General features: G+C 46.9%; 1 protein-coding gene across 1 annotated transcript in view; it reads right to left on the bottom strand.

Annotated features, from left to right (window-relative positions):
* The window catches only part of Mei1 (meiotic double-stranded break formation protein 1), a 59,555-nt gene that overhangs the window by 2,145 nt on the left and 37,665 nt on the right, over window positions 1–19,745 (bottom strand). Inside the window, exons 20-28 of the mRNA XM_042264537.2 lie at window positions 16,392–16,667; window positions 12,205–12,370; window positions 9,816–9,920; window positions 6,628–6,738; window positions 6,183–6,343; window positions 4,022–4,103; window positions 3,687–3,862; window positions 696–777; window positions 182–288 (exon numbers count right to left, since the gene is read on the bottom strand). Coding sequence (XP_042120471.2) covers window positions 182–288; window positions 696–777; window positions 3,687–3,862; window positions 4,022–4,103; window positions 6,183–6,343; window positions 6,628–6,738; window positions 9,816–9,920; window positions 12,205–12,370; window positions 16,392–16,667 — 1,266 coding nt within the window. The remainder of the gene's footprint in view (window positions 1–181; window positions 289–695; window positions 778–3,686; window positions 3,863–4,021; window positions 4,104–6,182; window positions 6,344–6,627; window positions 6,739–9,815; window positions 9,921–12,204; window positions 12,371–16,391; window positions 16,668–19,745) is intronic.

Below are 19,745 nucleotides of genomic sequence, written 5' to 3'. Positions count from 1 at the left end.
CCTAAGGTTAGATGTCACTATTCACAGCAAGTCCCTGGGCAGGTCTCTTGTAGAGTGAAGGCTACCCAACTCCTCTGCTCCTTGATGATTAGGGTCACCTAAAATACCGTCATGTTTTGGACCTCTTTAGAAGCACCCTGCTGATACCTTCTGACCACAGGACTATCCTTTCTGCACTTACCACAGTCATAAGTCTTAATATCTCAGGTCTGAGGAAGGAATTATCTCCAGCATCCAAGAGGGTGAACAGCAAAAACCGATTCCAGGGCTGGGAGGCCACATGGAGTGCTGCAAGAAACATCAGTCCTCAAGTAGTTAATGCTGTTCTTCTAGAGACCCAGGAGCATGCCCAAGGAGGAGGTTTTCCTATTGGCTTAAAAAAAAAAAAGGCTGCGCAGTTGCAGACTGGGTTCATGAGGTCTCTTGCCCTGGACTTCTACCCACCTATATGGACTCGCAGTGAGTCTGTCCCAAGACTAGGAGAGGCAGACAACTGGAAGGTGTCTGCTACTTCAGAGCACTGTGACTGGGTTAGGCATAGTGCTCGAACACTCTGACACTCAGTGCCCACATCTGTACAACGGGCGTGACTGTGTCCTCTGCAGTGCTGTCAAAGCACTGAGGCAGGAGGATAACAGGGTTCATTCCCTCCAATCTTGATCATGGGAAAATAAGAGAATAAAGAAGGTTTCTACCAAGGTCGGGGCTCCTGGCATGCAGGTAGTCAAGCAAGGCTTCCAGACAGCCAACACAGGCTTGAGATAACAGAGGGTCTTTCTGGGGGAGAAAAAAACAGAAAAACAAAAACAGAATTAGGGTCAGGATTTATTTGTTTTTCTGAGACAGGATCTCATGTAGTCCAGTCTGGCCTCAAACTCCAGGATATATATATATATCTTAGTTTTAATAAAGAAAATGTTTTTAGTTATTTAGATTTCAGTTTTTCAGATAAAGAATATACTCCTGTAGATAATTTTTAAATGTATGTTACTCGTCTGTCACATACAGAGCACAATGCTTCTATCAAGTAACACCTTTTTGTGAAGCATCCCTCTTTATTCTTCTAGAAACAGGTCTCACTATTATATACCTGGCTGACTTAGATTCTACTATGGAGATCTGGTTGACCTCAAACTTGTGGCAATCCTCCCGATTCTACTTCTCGTACAAGTGCTATGATTAGGGGCACAACAAGGCACTCAGCTGTAACAAAATTTAAAAAAAAAAGATTTATTTACTTCTATTTTATGTGTATACGTGTTTTGCCTATATGTAAGTCTATGCACTATATGTGTGCCTGGTGCCCTCAGAGGCCAGAAGAAGGTGTTGCAGCCCATACAAGTGGAGTTACAGATGGATGTGAACGACCACGTGGCCACTGAGAATTGAACCCAGGTCCTCTGCAAGAGTAGCCAGTGCTCTTAACCACTGAGCCATCTCTCCAGGCCCAAAGACTTATTTATTTTTATTTTATATGTATCAGTGTGTGTGTGTGTGTGTGTGTATGAAAGCATACCATGTGAATGCAGTACCCACAGAGGCCAGAAAAGGGCATTGGATCTCTGGAACTGGAGTTACAGGTGCTTGCCATCAACCATGTGAATGCTGGAAACTGAACCCGGGTCCTCTGAAAGAGGAGGGAGTACCCCGAAGCACTGACCGCCTCTCCAAACCTCTAAGTTACCTTTTTTGAAAGAGTGATTTGTTTTAGAAAAGGAAATGAACCCTAGGACCCACTAAAAGGTATCTAAAAGGTATCTTCAGTGTATCTAAACCAGTAGGTATCAATTATTTTTTATCCTTTATCCAACAAAACTTTAAACTCTCACAAACACATGAAAAAATTCACTATCACCAGTCATTAGGGAGATGCAAATTAATACTACTATGAGATCGTCACTACACCCAGCAAGAGCTAAAATTAAAGACTGACAACCCTGTGAACCATTTAGAAGTTTTCTCTGCCCTACGGCAGAAGAATCAGAGTGACTTAAAGACCCGTGTGCCATTGTGGTATTGAAAATGGAAGGATTGTGTCAGAAATAACTTGAACAACCTTCAAGAACTGAAAGAGGCCCTTGGGAAGAGTTCACTTCCCCCTCAGAGCTCCCAGCCTGGCTAACACTGATTTTAGCCATGTGGAAACCCCAGTGACCGAGCTCTTGCTTAGTGTGTGAGAACAGTGGGCTTGATCCCTAAACTACACAAAGACACCACTGACCTAAGTAGTGAGTTCACCCAAACTTCTGACCTATAGGACTGTGAGGGGACTAACAGGACTGTAGGGGTGTTTATATCACTATGTTTTTGGTAACTCATTACAGAGAAACAAACAGATCACTAATACATCATTTGACCCAACAGTCCCATTTTTGGGTATTGACCCAGAAACCTTTATTTATCCACATACAAACGTGTACCATAGTAGTAAGAGCTACTTTCTTCAGAACTGGGCATGGCGGTGCACACCTGAATCCCAGCACTGGGAGGCAGAGGCAGGAGGATCAGGAATTCAAGGCAAGCCTGACCTACGTAAGACCTCGTCTCAATTTTTTTTTTTTTTTTTTTTTAATTTAAGAGGGGGAGACATTCGTTCTGCCTGGCTAGGATCCATTCTCCCTTGAAAACAGTTTTACTTTGGAGAAGCATCCATCATCTCTCATGTTCAGTCCATGTAGGCTGCACAGAGTTGACCATAAATGTCCCAGCTTCCAGGAGGCATTAACCAGGCCAAGCTAGCGTGGTGATTATACCCTACTCCAGGGTAAGGAGACTCGGTTCCAGGAACTTCAGGGAAAGAACTTCTTTCCATTAAGGATATCAGCCTGGAGTTGCTGTTCATGCAGCCCGTGAGAACAAAGCGGACAGTGAGGAGCACAGAGCTGAGCTAAGGGAGAGGTCCTCGGGCCTGAGACTGTGTTTGAAGCCGTTAGTCCCCCACACTTCTCAGTCAGGAACCAACTCAGGCTCTGGTTATCATTGCTGGGTTTTGGTTTGGTTTGGTTTGGTTTGGTTTAGACAGGGTCTCAGATAGCCCAGGTTAGCCTTGAATTCTCTATATTCCGAGGATAACTGTGCTGGTTAACCTTGGTTTCAGCCTCACTGAACCTGGGCACACCTGTGAGGGATTCTCCTGATTAGGCTAACTGAGGCGGAAGAAGTGTGGCATCACCTTGGCCATAGCGGCCCCGCTGTAAGCAGGGCAGAGGGGCAGCTGATGCTTGGTGCCTGCTGGCTTATGTTTCGCTAGGCAGCCCTCCCACGCTGCCCATCCTTCACTGGCATCAGAACCCAGTCTCTTCAGCCTTCCAACATGGCAGGAAGACCAGCGCTGGAATGGGCCCGTGGATGTAGCCAGCCTCACGGACTAAGTAGCTACTGATTCTCAGCTCTCCGGTGTGGAGACAGCCACAGTTAGAATCAAAACTGTATCTCGTGTGCCAATCTAACAGACTCCTTTTACTACATATTCATTCTGTCTGTTCTGTTCCCTAGAGATCTAGAAAACAGTGATCTCTGGACTCCTGGTCTTCCTGCTTCCACCTCCCAAACGCTGGGATTTCACGTATATGACACAATGGCTGCCTCCGATGGAAACACCGGTCTCCCGAGAGGACGCCATCTTTTCCTGCTGCCCTGAAAACAGGAGTTCCCACCACCAGGGGCCCACTCAGCCAGAGCCCTACCTGCACCAGGAGGTTCTGAAGCCCGATGAGCAGGGAGAGCACTTGTGATGTTCCCAGAGGAGCTAGGACCGTGTCCTCAGGAGCTGACCTCAGCTGACCCTCTGAGGGCACCAAGGCCACCAAGGCAGAAGAAAACCTTTGCTGCAGGGCTGTCCGCAGGAATCGTAGGATGGCAGCTGGAAAGAGGAGACTCTTGACGCCCGGTTCCTCCCCGCTCCCCCATCTTCTACCCAGAAGGGGAAATGGTGCTGATAAATAATTATGGTCTGGGTGCATGGTCCTATCTTAGAACCTGAGGGAAAGGCTTTTCTCCTGCTGGGAAGTCCACACCATACCTGAGAGCAGTGCAGATTTTTTCTTTGGAAAGCTGAGAGCTTTCAACACTTGGCTGAGTTCCACAGATAATGTCTGATGAACCTGGCAGAAAAGCGGAGCGGGGTGGGGGTGGGGGGGTGGCTAAGCCCAATCAATGTTCTGGAGACGTGGGTAGAAAACGGCCTGCCCACTTCCTGTTACACCTGTTACATCAAGACACCCTGACATCAGCAGTGTGAGGAGGACAATCAAGCCTTTGCCTAGAGAACTAACTCCCCTCTGAAGTCATCCCGGACATCAACAGCCTCCAGGAAGCCTTCTTCAGCCTCATGTGTGGTTTGGTCTCTGGCTCTCCTCACCTAACTCAGAAGACCTAGAGTCTGACACACCAAATCAAAACCTTGGCTCTAGCCAAGGGTGGTGGCACATGCCTGCTGTCCTCTTGAGAGGGGAGGATTGCAAGTCTGAGGCCAGCCTGAATTATAGAGCGAATCACTATACAACTATAGTGCGCAAGTCACTGCATCTCTCTCGGCCTGCCCTGCTTTCCTCCCCTGTGAAATGAAAACAGTGCTCCCTGCTTTCGTTACCTCCAGAGTTATTTTGGAGACTGGTTCAGGAGCACCATAAGTAAACATGAGCCTAGTGTCCAAACTGAGAGCTAGACGGGGTGGCAGGTTCAAAGCCGGTCTGTTCTGCTCTCCTCCACCAGAACAGGAGCTGGCAGAGGGCAGCGACTACGACTCTGCTTGGCTCAGAGTCCAGCACAAAGCAATTCCTTCAACATCCCAGACTGAATTAGGACCGTGGAGCTGGGTGGGAGCAGGTCGTCAGCCAGGCACATGCCGATGGCCAGGCACGGTCAAGAAGTGGGGAGGAGGGACAGACTTCTACCCAGGCATATCACCACAGAAGTGGCCCAAGCTCCTCACAAAGAAAAACAGAGAAGGCTTCTGTTCTGAGTCAACCATGAGACAGTCACAGCGACACACACCTAGAAAACCACACCTGGGAGGTAGAGGCAGGAGGATGAGGAGTTAAAGGCCAGATTCAGCTACATAACAAATCTGAGGCCAATCTGGGTTGCATGATACCCTGTCTCAATAAAATTAAAAAAAAAATAATGAGACAGGCATGGTTACACATGCCTTTAATCCCACCATTCCAGTGGCAGCGGCAGGCAGGTCTCCGTGAGGTGGAGATCAACCTAATCCATAGGTTGCTCAGAGCAACCTACACAGCAAGCCCCAGGGCTACATAGAGGAATCCTGTTCTCAATAAATAAATAATAAGTAAACAAAAATCAACCCCAGGCAACACCATACAGGGCCTGCCTCAGCACATAACTGCCATAGTCTGTCACCACCACAGGAGCCTAAACTGATTCCCTTCTAACAGATGAACCGTGTGGCCATCACTAGCCTGGAGTGCTGGGGTGCTGTGCAGATACTGTGGAAGCTCGGAGACGGACCGTGAGTTGTAGCTTGGGGAAGAGATACTTGAATATGAACTAGCCAAGAGTGGCGCTCACAAAGGACTCTGGGCTGACAAGGACCTCCAGAAGGACACGAGGTTTTCTGTGCAGACGTCCACGGTTCTCGTGTTCCCTGCACCCACCTCCTACGGTGACAATGACAACTAACTACTTGTGGCACTCTGCGTCTCGCCACTGGGCACGACAAGGTCACAGCTGGCTCCTGCCTTCTTGTCTAAACCGATCTGTTCGTTCAGTCCCTCGTTCTAGCCACATACACACACACCGGCTTATCACTAAATCCGTACCCAGGTCCGAATTGGCGCCTTTTTATGTCTTTGCTCTTATTGTACTCTGCCCTGGAGCACCTTTCCCCAGCCCCTTTGCCCAACAGAGTCTTCCTTCAAGGCTTTACTTAGAAAACACATTCCCTAAGGCGAGGGCGAATGCCCTAGGCATTTTCATTTTTCTGTGCTCTGAACGCAGCCTGACATGGAGGTGATCCGTTTGTGAAGAGTAATTTAAACCAAGCTGTCAGTGACCCTGACTCCCTCGATTCCCACTTTGTAGGTAGGAACTCTGAAACTCAGCATAGTTAAGTATTTTGCCAAGGTCACTCAGCTAAAAGGCCACAGAGCTGGGGACGGGGACTCAGGACTTCTTCGAGGGCTGTCTCCTGTCCCAAAGACATGGCGCCAGACGCTCACCTGCAAATTGCCCTCGTGCTGCTGGACAGAGAAGGAGGCGGTGAGCAGCCAGGCAGAGCAGAGCAGCGGAGTCCTGGGAGAGCCCCCTTCGGTCCAGGTGAGCGCCAGCATCCTCTCCAGGAGCTCCAGCAAGGCGGGGCTGCTCAGCAGAACAGCAGCAGCTGAGAGGAGCAGAGGGCAGGGGCGGCCGTCTAGCCTAACACCTCCGTGGCATGGGGTCCCTGCGGCTAGGGCTTCGAGCATACAAAAATAAACAAACGCGGCTGGTCGAGGGGACCCGAGGAGCCTTGCACCCCGGAGAATCACAGACTACCAGAACTGGAGGGTCGGTCTCATCATCGTCAACCACACACAAACACCTCGATATGTTTTAAGAAGAGAAACCCAAGGCCACCGAGGACCCCCGCCACCGGCCTCTTCGGTGACTCTGCCTGGGCCCCTGTACCTCTTTTCTGGCTACTGGGCGTGGTCCTCTGAAGACTCCAGTACAGGAAGTTGAAGGAGGGCTGTAGGATGTCCACATCTGCAGGGCTGCACTTCCCACACAGCTTGCCGACTGCAAGAAACCAGAGTCCCCAGGTAGCCTATGGCACAGCGCTCCGTGGTTTAAGTACTCTTACACTTCACACAGATGTTGGCCAACAGCTGGCAAATTTCAGAGGCCAGTCTCAGGGGAGAACACAGACATTATGGCACAGCCAGTGGAGAGCAGGACGGTGACAAACTCGAAGGGATGTTTGTTCACACCCTCCGTCTGTACAAGCCACGTAAGCAACCCACAACCAACTGGCAACCTGAACACACTGTTAGGAGTTCACTTGTCAAGGGAATCCTCTCACCGTGCATGCGTCAGCCTGCTACCTTAGCAGTGGTCCTCACTCCCTAAGACCGCCCCCCAGCCACTTAACCATCCCTGCTGCAGTCCCAAGGGAGTTCTGTGACGCTGGATGGACAAGTCCTATACTTGCTATCCTCCTGCCTCTTCCCCCTCCTTCTTCCTTCCACCCTCTCTCTGGTTTTTAAGACAAGCCTTGTGTATCCTGGACTAGTCACTGACGATGGTACTGACCCCCTTGATCCTCATGCTTCTGCCTCCCAAGTGCTGGGATTACAGGTGCATGCCACCACTCCAAGCTCTCCTTTTTAAAACACAGAATCTTGCTGTATAGTCCTGGCTGATCTTGAGTTTACAGTCTTCCTGCCTCAACCTCTAGAATTCTCTGGTTACAGGTAGACACTTGTATCCGGTGTGTTCTCTTTCTTGTATCGCTGCTTTCTGGCTAACTCGACTCCTATTCAGCCTCCAAAATTCAGGTCGGGGATTCTAGTGTTGCAGGCTTTCATGAACTGCCCATGCTGGGCCAGGACTCTTCCTCCACTTTCTCCTCCTTCCCCTCCTCCTTCTTCTAAGACAGGGTTTCTCTGTGCAGCCCCATCTGTCCTGGAACTCACTCTGTAGCCCAAGCTGGCCTTGAACTCACAGAGATCCTCCTGCCTCTGCCTCCTAAGTGCTGGGATTAAAGGCATGCATCACCACACCCAGCTAGGCTTTTCAGTGGTGCTGCTACCTTTGAGTCAGGCACGTTCTTAATTCCACGAACCTCATTGGCTGAACTGGGAGGGAATCCTCTTTGGTCTGTCAGAGCCCCATCTGAGCTGAACAGACATTTCCTTACATCTCCCCAGGAAGAGCAATGCAGCATTACAAACACTGTAGAACCAAAGATGACGCAGAGTGGAACAATTCCATGGCCTCTGCCAGAGGTGGGTAAGATACGCAGTTACGCTTAAGCCATCTGAGGGTGGAGCATGCACGGAGAAATCCCCGGGGAGCCATCTTTCCCCATGTGGGGTGACATGCTCCCTTGATGAATTTGGTCTACCATGTATGTGAGTACAGGGATGTCCCCCAAATGGGTGACAGACCAAAGTGCAATCCCTGAAAACACATACCGAACGAGATTATAAGGAGCTGCGGTGAATAAACAAAAGTTTAAAATGAGGGAGTTGCTGGAGAGATGGCTCAGTGTGTCCAAGCACCTGCCACAAGGCCTGAAAACTTGAGTTCACTCCCTAGAACCTACAAGAAGATGTGAGGAGGGAACTGGCTCCACAGAGTTAACCTCTGACCTCCACACACATGCTGAAGCACGCCTGTGATCACATACAAATCATACACACACCGAATAATAATAAATGTCAGTCTTGCGGCTCCTTCCCTGAGTGATAAGACACACAACTGAGGCTGCCTAGAGGGAGCATGCCTATTAAAGCAAGGAATAACCATGTGAAAAGGCCCTGAAGATGGAACCCTCCATGACAGCCTCTGATTGGGCAAGAAAAGTGGATAGGAGGGAGGATGAGATAGAACATTGGTTCAGAAAGATTTGGCTTAGGCCAGACACGATGGTGTGCATCTGTAATAACAACCAGTGTTCAAGGGGCTGAGGCAAAAACAATTCCAAGTTTGGAGCTATCACGGGTTATCTATATAAAACAAAAAATATTCAGTCGGCAGGTTATCTCTGTAACCATTCTGCCCAGCTGGACTGCTCGTCTGCATTCCTAGCCAGAGCAGTCAGGACACCAAAGAGCAGCGCTCTAGACAACATTTCCCTCTCATCCTGGAAGCCCCGCCCACCTCTCCACCACCGTTCGGATCCTACCCAAGTCTCCTTTCACTTTATGGCGGCCACATCACACTCTGACTTCTCACCGGCTCGTGGTCAACTGGGCAAGAAGTCTCCCTCAACAGCACCTCTGCTCCCAAAACAGTCCGACAGAAGGACTCAAGAACAGTGTGTAAATGTCTACTATATTTCACATTTCAGAATAATCAAAATCATTCTGTGTTAGCATTTAATGCAGTCTAGGATGGCCCTGAATTCACTAAATAACAAAGGATGATCTTGAGCTCCTGATCCTTCTCCCTCTTAAGTACTTTTTTTTTGTTTTTTTTTTTTTTTTTTGTTTTTTTTTTTTTTGTTTTTCGAGACAGGGTTTCTCTGTGTAGCTTTGGAGCCTGTCCTGGAACTCACTCTGTAGACCAGGCTGGCCTTGAACTCACAGAGATCTGCCTGGCTCTGCCTCCCAAGTGCTGGGATTAAAGGCATGCGCCACCACAACCACTCAACTAATAAAAATATTTTTTAAAAAAGAAAGATGCGCAGAGAGCTGTGAACTGGATGACCAGAGATCTGAGTCAGCTGAGAGACAGGGAAGACAGCTGACCAGATACTGGGAAGCATGACCTGCACAGACTGTATCCAGAAGGAACTTGTGTGCCAAGCACTACACACCTACCCAAACACCTATCTGTATCTACATGAGAGACGGTCCATCTTACCTATGAGCTTAACACAGGCAAGGTCCACACAGCTTTGCTAGCGAACATGCAAAGGCCTTTCTGACTTCACTAGAGCTGGTGCCTATCACACACTGATTGTTACTTTGTTATTTGGGGTTTGGGTTTGTTTTTAGAGGGGGTGTCTCCCAAATACTCCTTTACAATGAGTAGAGGAGATCCAATGACACCCCCAGGAACAGACTGACTTGTTCACATCTTCCAAACCCAGTGGGCCCCGCCATATTCAGCCTCGGGCCCATGGGCCCTGTCTCGAGCAGCCAAGGCACCTTGGTGAAGCAGCTTCATGGCCATGCTGTCCAGTTCTTGCTCCGGCTCACTCCTCAGCTGCACCAAGGAGAGGAGGTTCAGCAGCAGCGGCAGGTTCCCTGAGGCTACGGAGAACAGAAATGGGCTGTTCAGAGGGCTAACTGACCTCAGCCCACCCAAAGGTCAAACACCTCCCTGCCACAACAGCCCTAAGGAAGGGCACTTGATTCTCATTTCTTCTCATGGGGACAGTAGTAGCTCATACACTGAATGCCAACTCTGGGTAGCCATTGGGAATTCATTACTTCACTAAAGTCCATGAAAAAAGACACCAAACAGGGACTTTTGTTCCTATTTTGCAGTTAGGAAAATAAAGCACATAGTCATTTCTCACAGAGGTCCCACGGCTCCTGAAAGGCAGGGTGCTATGCTCTGAATGTTTGTAAGCCCCCAATTCCTATGCTGAAATCCTAACCTCCAGTGTGAGAGTACTAGGAAGTGGGGCCACTAGAAGATGATTGAGTCATAAGACACGGTCCCCATGAACAGGATTAGTACCCATAAGAGAGACTCCAAAGACTAGTCACTTGTCCCTTCTGCCTTATGAGGATACAAGATGTCTGAACATAGTGGATTCTCACCAGACATCAAATCTGCTGGGATCTGGACTCGGGATTTCCCAAGACCTGTTAATAACATCCTCTTGTTCACGAGTCACCTAGTTTATGGTGCTCCGTTACAACCACCGAAACAAAGACAGATATTGAACACACATCTAAATCTATTTCCTAAGGCTTTTTCTTTCTTTTTAAAAATTATTTATTTATTTATTTTAAATAAAATAAATTATAGTAAGAGAAAACCAAAACTAACACATCTGAATAGGACAGAACAAACAAACGAAGGAAAAGAGCCCAAGGAAAAGCACAAGAAACTGATATAAATGCAGAAACCCACTGGTTCACACACTCAGGAATCCCATAAAAACACTAATCTTCTTTCTAAGTATGTGGTCAATTTTGGAGAAAGTTCCATGTCCCACGGCTTCCCCCCCCTTTTTTTTAAGTCAGGGTTTCTCTGTGCAGTCCCAGATGTCCTAGAACTCCCCTTGTAGACCAGGCTGATCTAGAACTCAGAGATCTGCCTGTCTCTGCCTTCCAAATTCTGTGATTAAAGGAATACTCCACCATACCTGCCTATAGTGAATCTCTTTTTTAAAAAAAAGTATTTTGTTTTGTTTTGAGACAGGGTCTATGTAACCCTCCCTGACTGTCCTGGAACTCACTATGTAGACCAGGCTGACCTCAGACTCAGAGATCCCCCTGCCTCAGTCTCTCCAATGCTGTCACGCTGTTACACCTGGCCTAAAATTTTAAAAATTTATTTGTTATTATTATTATTATTAGAGTGTGTGTGTGCACGCGTGTGCGCCTGCAATGCGGGGAGGATGCAACAGCACATGCATGGAGATCAGAGGACGACTTCATGTCCATCAGTTCATCAGTTCTCGCCTTCCACCTTTACATTACAGTCCAACTCGACTTGGCAGGCTGCTCAGCAAGTGCTTTACCTGCAGAGCCGGCTCACTGGCCCAAACCTTACTGTAAACAGTACTATCATCCAGACACATCTTGTTCTTCACTAGGAAGGAGGTGCTTAGACTCTCAGAACTCCAGTGTTCTTTCAGGACTGGACCTGGGAGCCACAAACCTCTTCCCACTTGCCCTTGATGGCTCAGAAATTTAGTTTAAAAAAAAAAAAATCAGATTCTTGGGCCAGGTGTGGCCATGATAGCCTTAATCCTAGCACTCAGCAAGCAGAGTCAGTGAATCTCTGTGAGTTTAAGGCCAGCCTGGTCTACAGAGTGAGATCCAGGCCAGCCACGGCTACCCAGGGAGACCATTTTTTAAAAATTCAGATTCTTGAGCCAAGTATGGTGGTACATTTGAAAGGCAAGTGGATCTCTATGAATTTGTGACCAGGCTGGTCCATATGAGACCTCTCAAAAAACAAAACCAAAATCAGATTCTCAAAGAAAAAAAAATCCAGCCTCTTTAAAAATAGCTAAAGACAAATCAACCCTAATTTTGAGTTTCTTCATATTGAAAAGCCAGCTTCTGTGACTGCTAGCATATCCTCCCGGAGCTCACTGGGGATTCAACACATCACAGATCCACCCTACTCCCACAGCCCTGCTGGTTCCCCAGCCTCCTCCAGATTTCCACTTTCTTTCTCCCTCTGGGAGCTGCCGTTTTTTTGTGACAAACAGCTCCAAGCACATGCTGTGCGTGGTAGGGACTGGCCTGAATTTTTCTTCTGTTGCAAAACCTGATTCTCTTTCTTAGAGCACACTCCACCAAAATAGAATGGTCTACTCTGCGTGTCAAAACACGTCCGAGGAAAACTGACCTCCGGAGGTGGGAGCGCCATACTCCACCAGCAGGCGCTGCAGGATGATCAGGAAGTGGCCGCGGATGAGACCACCCACTTCGATATCTTCGTTCTCCCGGATGAAGGTCCTCAGGACAATCAGTACCTTGCGGGCTGTGTCCATGGGACTAGAATAGACGAGGTCCTGAGAGGAGAAAGAAGCCAGAGCTCACTCAGAGAGCACACAGCCAGGGACAGGTAGACAGTGCCAGAAAGAGGGTCAGGGAATGCGGCCAGGTTGACAGTTTCACAAAAGCGGAGTGAAGTCTCTCTTTGCACTTGATTTTGTACCAAATACCCTGGTGGATGCACTGACTGCTCACAACTCCTGGGGAACAGTCCCATCCTATCACATCAAGAAGCAAACAGAGGCGCCGGGACATTACACAATGGGCCCGAGGTCACGTAAAGGTAGAAAGTGGCTCCAGGGGTGTAAATGGAGGCCTTTGGGCTCAGGGTGCCTCTCTCTTGGAAGTATGGGGGTCATGAAGAGATTGTTTTTAGGACCAGGAACCTGAGAACCAGAAGACTACACAGAGAACAGAGATGTCCCAGGCCAAGGGAAGGATAGGCTGGGAGAGATTCAGGGTATGGGACGGGAAGTGAGGACCAGGTCAGGCCTCTTCTCTGCCACGGCATCTACCCATCCCTGCCCCAGGCAGTGAAAGTCTTGGATTCAGGAAATGAAAAAGGACATTTTATTTTGTTTTGCTTTTCGAATTATTTTAATGAGCGTTATGTTGAAGGCAAAACAGGCAGAAGGGGCACCAGTAGCTGTCTCTAATAGCTCCTGGCACCTACCAGCTCAAATACGCCAATGCCTTTGGACAAGTGAATGTGTCAGGCCAGTTAGGACAGGGTGCTATGAATCCAAGGTCGCAGACTCTATACAGAGAGGCCAGCTCCCAGTGCAGAGAAACATGACTACAGGGCGCTTCATCCAAACAAATCCTGATGTGGTGACCACTGGGCAGGCAGGGCAGGATGCGGAAGCATGAGCACAGGGCATGGGCTTTGGAGAAACAACGATGATATCAGCAATTAGAACCTAATAACATGGGAGCTGCCCTGTTTTTATATCGTAGCCATGCATTTGTCTATACACTTTGTTTTTCCAGACAGGGTTTCTCTACGTAGCCCTGGCTGTCTTGGGACTTGCTTTATGGACCAAGCTGGCCTTGAACTCATAGAGATCCATCTGCCTCTGCCTCCCAAGTGCTGGGATTAAAGACATGTGCCACTATGCCTGACTGTCTATATATTTTTACATCTTCCTGATAGCTCCTCCAGTTAGGTGTCATCCCAATTTTCAAAGGGGAAACTGAGGCAAATAAACTAGTTGTCTATCAGGAAAGTAGTAGAGAGTCAGAGGTGGTAGCTTACACCTACAATCTCAGCACTCAGGAGGATAAGGGAGAGGAATTCCATGAGTGTGAGGCCAGCCTGGGCTATATATTAATTTCCAGGCTAGCCTAGGCTACGGAATAAGATGGTGTCTTAAAAAGAAAAAGAAAACAGCAGACTTGTAAATTCTACTCTAGTGTGTGTGTTAATGAAGGGGAGGGGGTTAATGAGGTCGCTTTACCTCCGTCATTTCACAGAGACTCAAAAGCCATCTCTGAGAATACAAAATCATAAGTTAGAGGGCTAAGGAAAATCTAGATAATTTCAGAGATAGATGTGTGGCACAAGCCTGAAACTCTAAGAACTCAGGAGACGGAGATGGGTGGGTCCCAAGTTCATCCAGTTCCTCTGCTTTAAAGAATGTGAGGCTGAAATCTAAAGTAAGAATACTTTACTCAGGGTCAAGAGAGTAAAGATCAAGCCTTGACTACCCTGTTGTCCTTTGCTGGTCCATCCCTGCCGCAGGGTCACAAAACTGGTCCCTCAGAAGTCTGTGAGTTTTAAAGGTCTAAAAGGAAAGGGATTACGAGGTCTTTGTTGGCCACAGTAAATGCTGCGTGCTGATACGGACCTCATCACATGGGTTAGTGAGAAGGTGTTGGGCGGATCCATGGCCCACTGCATTTTCAACTGTCCAAAGCTGTCCAGACTCAGAACAGAGCATCTGTGACAGCCTTGTGTTTCACTGCTAAACAATGGACGTGAAAGACCACCCGTGGATAAGAGTGGCAATTAACAGCTTTGTTTTCAGCTGCTAATTACCCATATCAAAACCAGAAATTGGTCCCAGCACATATTTTTAGACTTTATTCCCTCCTGTGGCTAAAAGCTGGGAAGAAATGGTGGAATTATATGTGTGAACAGAAAACAAAGTTGTTTCTTGCTGTTCTTTTCACCACTGATGCTTCTAGGATCTAATTTAGTAAGATTCAGTGACTGTGGTCTCCAATCCTGGCCATGATCCTTATTACCTTGGGCAATTCTATCAGCATCTCTGACATGAACATTATCTAGCTCAGACTCAGAGCCAATGGTTAGTAAGTGATCATCTGTATGCGGTATCCATTTAATATTCCTCTATACTACCTCCCAGCCCTCCTGCTATCTCCACTTCACCTGAAACACAGGAAAGCCTCCACTTCCCAGATCTCTAAACAGCATCTAGCCATGAAGGTAGCTCCTTCCAACTGAGCTCTAGGCAAAGGGAAGTAAAAGCCTCCTGTGGCCTGATGCAGCCACCTCCAAGAAGAGATGAATGGGCCAGTATACATCCAAGGGCAAGGCCTGAGCCGGAAGGATAAAACGGGGCAGCCCACTCCTTCCTGAGAACACAGAATCTAAGGGTTTGGTCTTCTGAGGTTCACTTTCTCTTTGGCTTGCTTCTCCTAAGAGCTTATTTTCTTTGAAACTGGTGGCCCAGGACAGTTTTCAGCCAAAGTAGGTAGTCTCCACCCTAACAAGGCCGAAACTGTGAAAGGAACTGGAAGAGGAGATAATGAGCCATACCTTTTTCATATTCATTATAGATTTACATGTTTACTTATTCATGAACTCAATACTTCATGCGTTCCAAGCGCACGTTCTACCACTGATTCACACTTCCATTCCAAGGAGCTCCATGTTAGACAAAACTGCTAAGTACATGTTGGCATTTTAGGACTGAGCTTGAGGGCAGTGGTGGCGCACACCTTTAACCCCAGCACTCAGGAGGCAGAGGTATTTGGATCTCTGTGAGTTTGAGGCCAACCTGGACTACAGAGTGAGTTCCAGGAAAGGTGCAAAGCTACACAGAGAAACCTGTCTCAAAAAAAACAGCAAAAAAAAAAAAAAAAGAAAGAAAGAAAGAAAGAAAGAAGAAAAGAAAAGAAAAGAAGACTGAGCTTGGAGTGGTCAGAAGTGGCGTGTAGACTTTCATTGGCATCGGCACACAGGCAGAAGGCTGGCATAGGTGAGCCAACCCGGGAGAAACGCAGTGAGTGAAGTTCCTCAGGCAGAATTTTGCAGAATACCATTTCTAAGACCTAGCCAGAAATCTCCAAGACACTGAGAAGGAGCCTCAAGAGAAGGGTGAGGAAAATCAAGAGATGGCATTCCTTAAACCCAGAATGTGCCACTAAAAAGCAAGTGGACAGCCATCAATATCTACAGGTCACCTAAGATGATGACCAACAAGCCTATGATATTAGTTACGGAGACATCCTTGTTGTCGTGGAGATGCAGTTTTCAGGAGCATCAGGGCTGGAAGCCAAAGGGCTGATCAGTTAAGGAGATGGAGGTGAAAAGCTTGAAGTAGACAATTACAGTAGGGTTGTGCCAAGGAAGGAAATTAAAAAAATATAAAGAGCAGGAGGCAGAGACTCAGGAGCCCATAGGTAAAGGGAGAAGGCCTTCAGAGCAACTAGAGCATCACACACACACACACACACACACACACACACACACACACACACACACACACACACCTCTCTCCTCCTCTTCCTCCTCCTTCTTTTCTCCTTCTTTCTCCTTCTTCCTTCTCCTTCTCCTTCTTCCTTCTCCTTCTCATTCTTTTAAACCCAGGCTGTCTTCAAACTCACTCTATAGTAGAGGATGACCTTGAACTACTGATTCTCCTGCCTCCACTTCCCAAGCGCTGGGATTACTGGTGTGCATTTCCATGCTCCGTTTATGCAAACTTGCCCGCTAGGCAAGCACTCTGTCGACTGAGTCGCATCTCCCAAAGCCTGCCGTCTGTGAATGCAGAAATGAATGAGAGCACCCACCAGCAAAATGAGCAGGATGCTAGGCGTGCTTCTGAGCATCTGGAACAGGGCTGCTAAGTTGGCAGGAAAGATGGTCCGTCCGGGAGACGAGTCGTCATCTAGGTTCTCATAGTTGCACTCTTCCCAAGAAAACCAAAGTTCCAGGGCACGATGCCCAAACCTGCTCATCAGCCCTGGATAAACCAGGAAGAATCTGAGCAGGAGTGGGTGGTGAGTGTAGACCAGGTGTAGGTCTGAGATGCCCTCTAGGAATTTTCTGATCGCACTGATCACAGCCTGGAGGGAAAAGAAAGCAACTAAATATACTTTACAGAGGGCCTGAGACCCCAACGACGTAATCAGTGGCCGAGGACAACGTACTGGCATCTCAGCATCCCAGTCCATCTCACTGCTCATCCCGATGGGCTTGGAGAGAAAACCCCACCCCACAATGCTTGCCTTTTAACAGCAGTTCTCAAGCAGGAGCGATTTGCTCCCTGTGTGATATCTGGTTGAGCCTGGAGACATTTCTGATTACCATCACAGGGGAAGTGCCACTGGCATCTACTAGGGGGAGTGCAGGAATGCTGCTCAATACCCTACAATGCCAGCAAAGACCCTCACAGGGGAAAAACCCAGTGCAAGACAGAAGTAGTGCTAAGACTGAGGAACCCAGCCCTACAGTGACACCTCAGGGTAACAGAATATTATTATATATAGTTATATATTATATTATATTATATTATATTATATTATATTATATTATATTATATTATATTATATTATATTATATTATATTATATTATATTATATTATATTATACGGCAATACGTCTGTCTGTCTCCTACCCTAGACTGAAAGGGCACTTAGGAGAGGGCCCGGCTCAGAAGGGAGAAAGCAGATGTGTGTTGAATCATTTACTAAACACTAAAACCCCACTCCTTTCCCATGGAAAACAGATCAACATTCAGATTCCTTAGGTAATCTTGACAATAAAGATTAACAAAAAGAGGGTGGGGGCTTAAACGGAATAAAAGGGAGAAAAGGAAAAAACTCCATTATAAATCTGTGGCTTAGTCGGAGGTGATGGCACATGTTTCCAATCCTAGCAGAGGCAGGCGGATGTCTGAGTTCAAGGTCAGCCTGGTCTACATAGTGAACTCCAGGACAGCCAGGGCTACACAGAGAAACCCTGTCTCAAAAACGAAAACAAAAAAAGCAGCAGGTTCAATCCTGAGTACTCAAAAAAATAAAAGAGTGAAATTAGACTACTGACTTAAGGATTGAGTATAGTAATAATATCTCTAGATTTTTGTATGTTTGAGACAGAGCCTCACCCAGTCTGGTCCAGAACTTAATATGCAGTCTAAGCTAACCAAAATTTTCCTGCCCTAGATTCTCAAACACTGTGACTACAGACATAAGCCACCACAACCAATCTAGAAGGCCGATATTCTTGGGAAATACATACTGAAGCATTTAAGGAAAAAAGAGCATATCAAAAATTGTCTGAGAATTATTTTCAAATGGTTCAGAAAGATAAGACTGGGGGAGAATAAATTAAAATCATTATTTTAAAAAAGGGATGAATCACTGGCAGTGGTGGTGCACACCTTTAATCCCAGCACTCCAGAGGCAGAGAGAGGCAGGTGGGTCTCTGTGAGTTCAGGCCAGCCTGGTCTACAGAGCAAGTTTCAGGACAGACAGGGATACAAAGAGAAACCCTGTCTCGAAAAACAAAAAAAGATAAAATAAATAAATAAAGTTACATTGTGGTGCTAGGCATGATGGTGCACTAAGAAAGCTAAGGCAGGGGGATTATCTCAAGTTTGAGAGCAGCCAGAGTTACAGCATGAGACCTGTCTTAACGCCTTTAAATCAGGTTGTGGTTGTGTATTATCATTTACATATTATGTAAAAGTTAATCTCAACAATGATTTCCTAAGTACAGAGTTTCTGTTTTGTGTGATGGAAAAGCCCCACAAATGGACAATAGTATCAGGACATACTATCATGAATGTAATAAACCAATACAATTAATGTAATTAATGAATATCATAAGTATAGTTATTGAATGAATGCTGCAAATGTGATCAGTGAATACCACAAATGTAATTAATATCATGAGTATAATTACTATCTTGAATGTAATTCATGCCACTGAATTGTGGATTTAAAAATGGTTACAATTACAAACATGTTCATTTAAAAAAATCAAGTGGAATGTAATCACCATACATTACATGTGTGTATGAAACTGAAGACAGAGATGTTCTAAAATAGAAAGTGGTGATGGTGTCATGGGCCTATGAGGATGCTGGACTAAAGTCTATCAAATTGTGCAAACAGGCAAACTGTATACTATGTGAATTATTTGTCAATAAAGATTTTATAAAACTTTAAAAAAAAAAACCCAAACAACAACAACAACAAAAACCTATAGCTCCATGATAGAGTGCTTGCCTGCCTTGTAAAAGGCTGTAGGTTTTTTAGGTGTTATATGACATTATGGACTCAGGCCTAAAAGGGCAAAAGCCCAGAGTCCCATCTGCTTCCTGCTTGGCTCCCACACCAGCAGCAGTGTGAAGAAGACCTTGCTACATACACCATCATCGAGAAGCCACTGAGACAGTTCCCATCATGCCTTTCTCCTCTGTCTCTGGCAGCCAGAAGCCCAGAATCATCCCCATCTGGCTCAAGACGCCCTCTGCTGTTCTCCTGTCCTGTCTTACTCAGGTCCCCAAAGTCTGCATTGTGTCCTCTGGAAACCAGTCACTGAAAAAGTCTGTGTTCTCAAACTTCTCTGAACATCCCCTCCCCTCCGATACTTTGATTCTCTTCCAAACACTGGCGTGGCCTTTAGTCTCTCGAGAGGAAGTGTTTTCTGTTCCACCTCCCTACTTCCGGAACCCCGACTTCTAAGTTCTGTGACTTCCTCCCCATTTCTTTCAGTGGCCCCAGCTACTCATGTCTGTAATCGAGTCCACTCGGGCCTGAGAACCTGAGTTCAGTCCCCGAGGTCCACACAGCGAAAGGAGCCGCAGGCTGTGTTCTGACCTCCACCTGAGTTCTGCAGCAGGTGTTTCTAGCTTCTGTGCAGACTCCACGCATGTTGTTACAGACATGCATGCAGGAAAAACACCAGCACACATAAAAAAAGATGTAGCAGGAATGAAAATATAAGAAACGCTTTTTATTTCTTTTCTGAAAACTGCTAGATGAAGATAAAGAATCGAGGCTGGGGGTACAGCTCCGTGGTGGAATGTGTGCTCGCTTACGTGAGGTCCTGAGTTTCATTCCTGGAACCAGTCTATCAATCTATCCTTGAGAGCAAGTAAACAGTTGATAAAGTATTCTAGTTAACACTGGTGGTGG

The sequence above is a fragment of the Peromyscus maniculatus genome, chromosome 20 (assembly GCF_049852395.1).
Source record: "Peromyscus maniculatus bairdii isolate BWxNUB_F1_BW_parent chromosome 20, HU_Pman_BW_mat_3.1, whole genome shotgun sequence".
Lineage (NCBI taxonomy): Eukaryota > Metazoa > Chordata > Mammalia > Rodentia > Cricetidae > Peromyscus > Peromyscus maniculatus.
The sequence above is the reverse complement of the archived record's forward strand: the minus strand, read 5'-3'. Positions and strand labels throughout refer to the sequence as shown.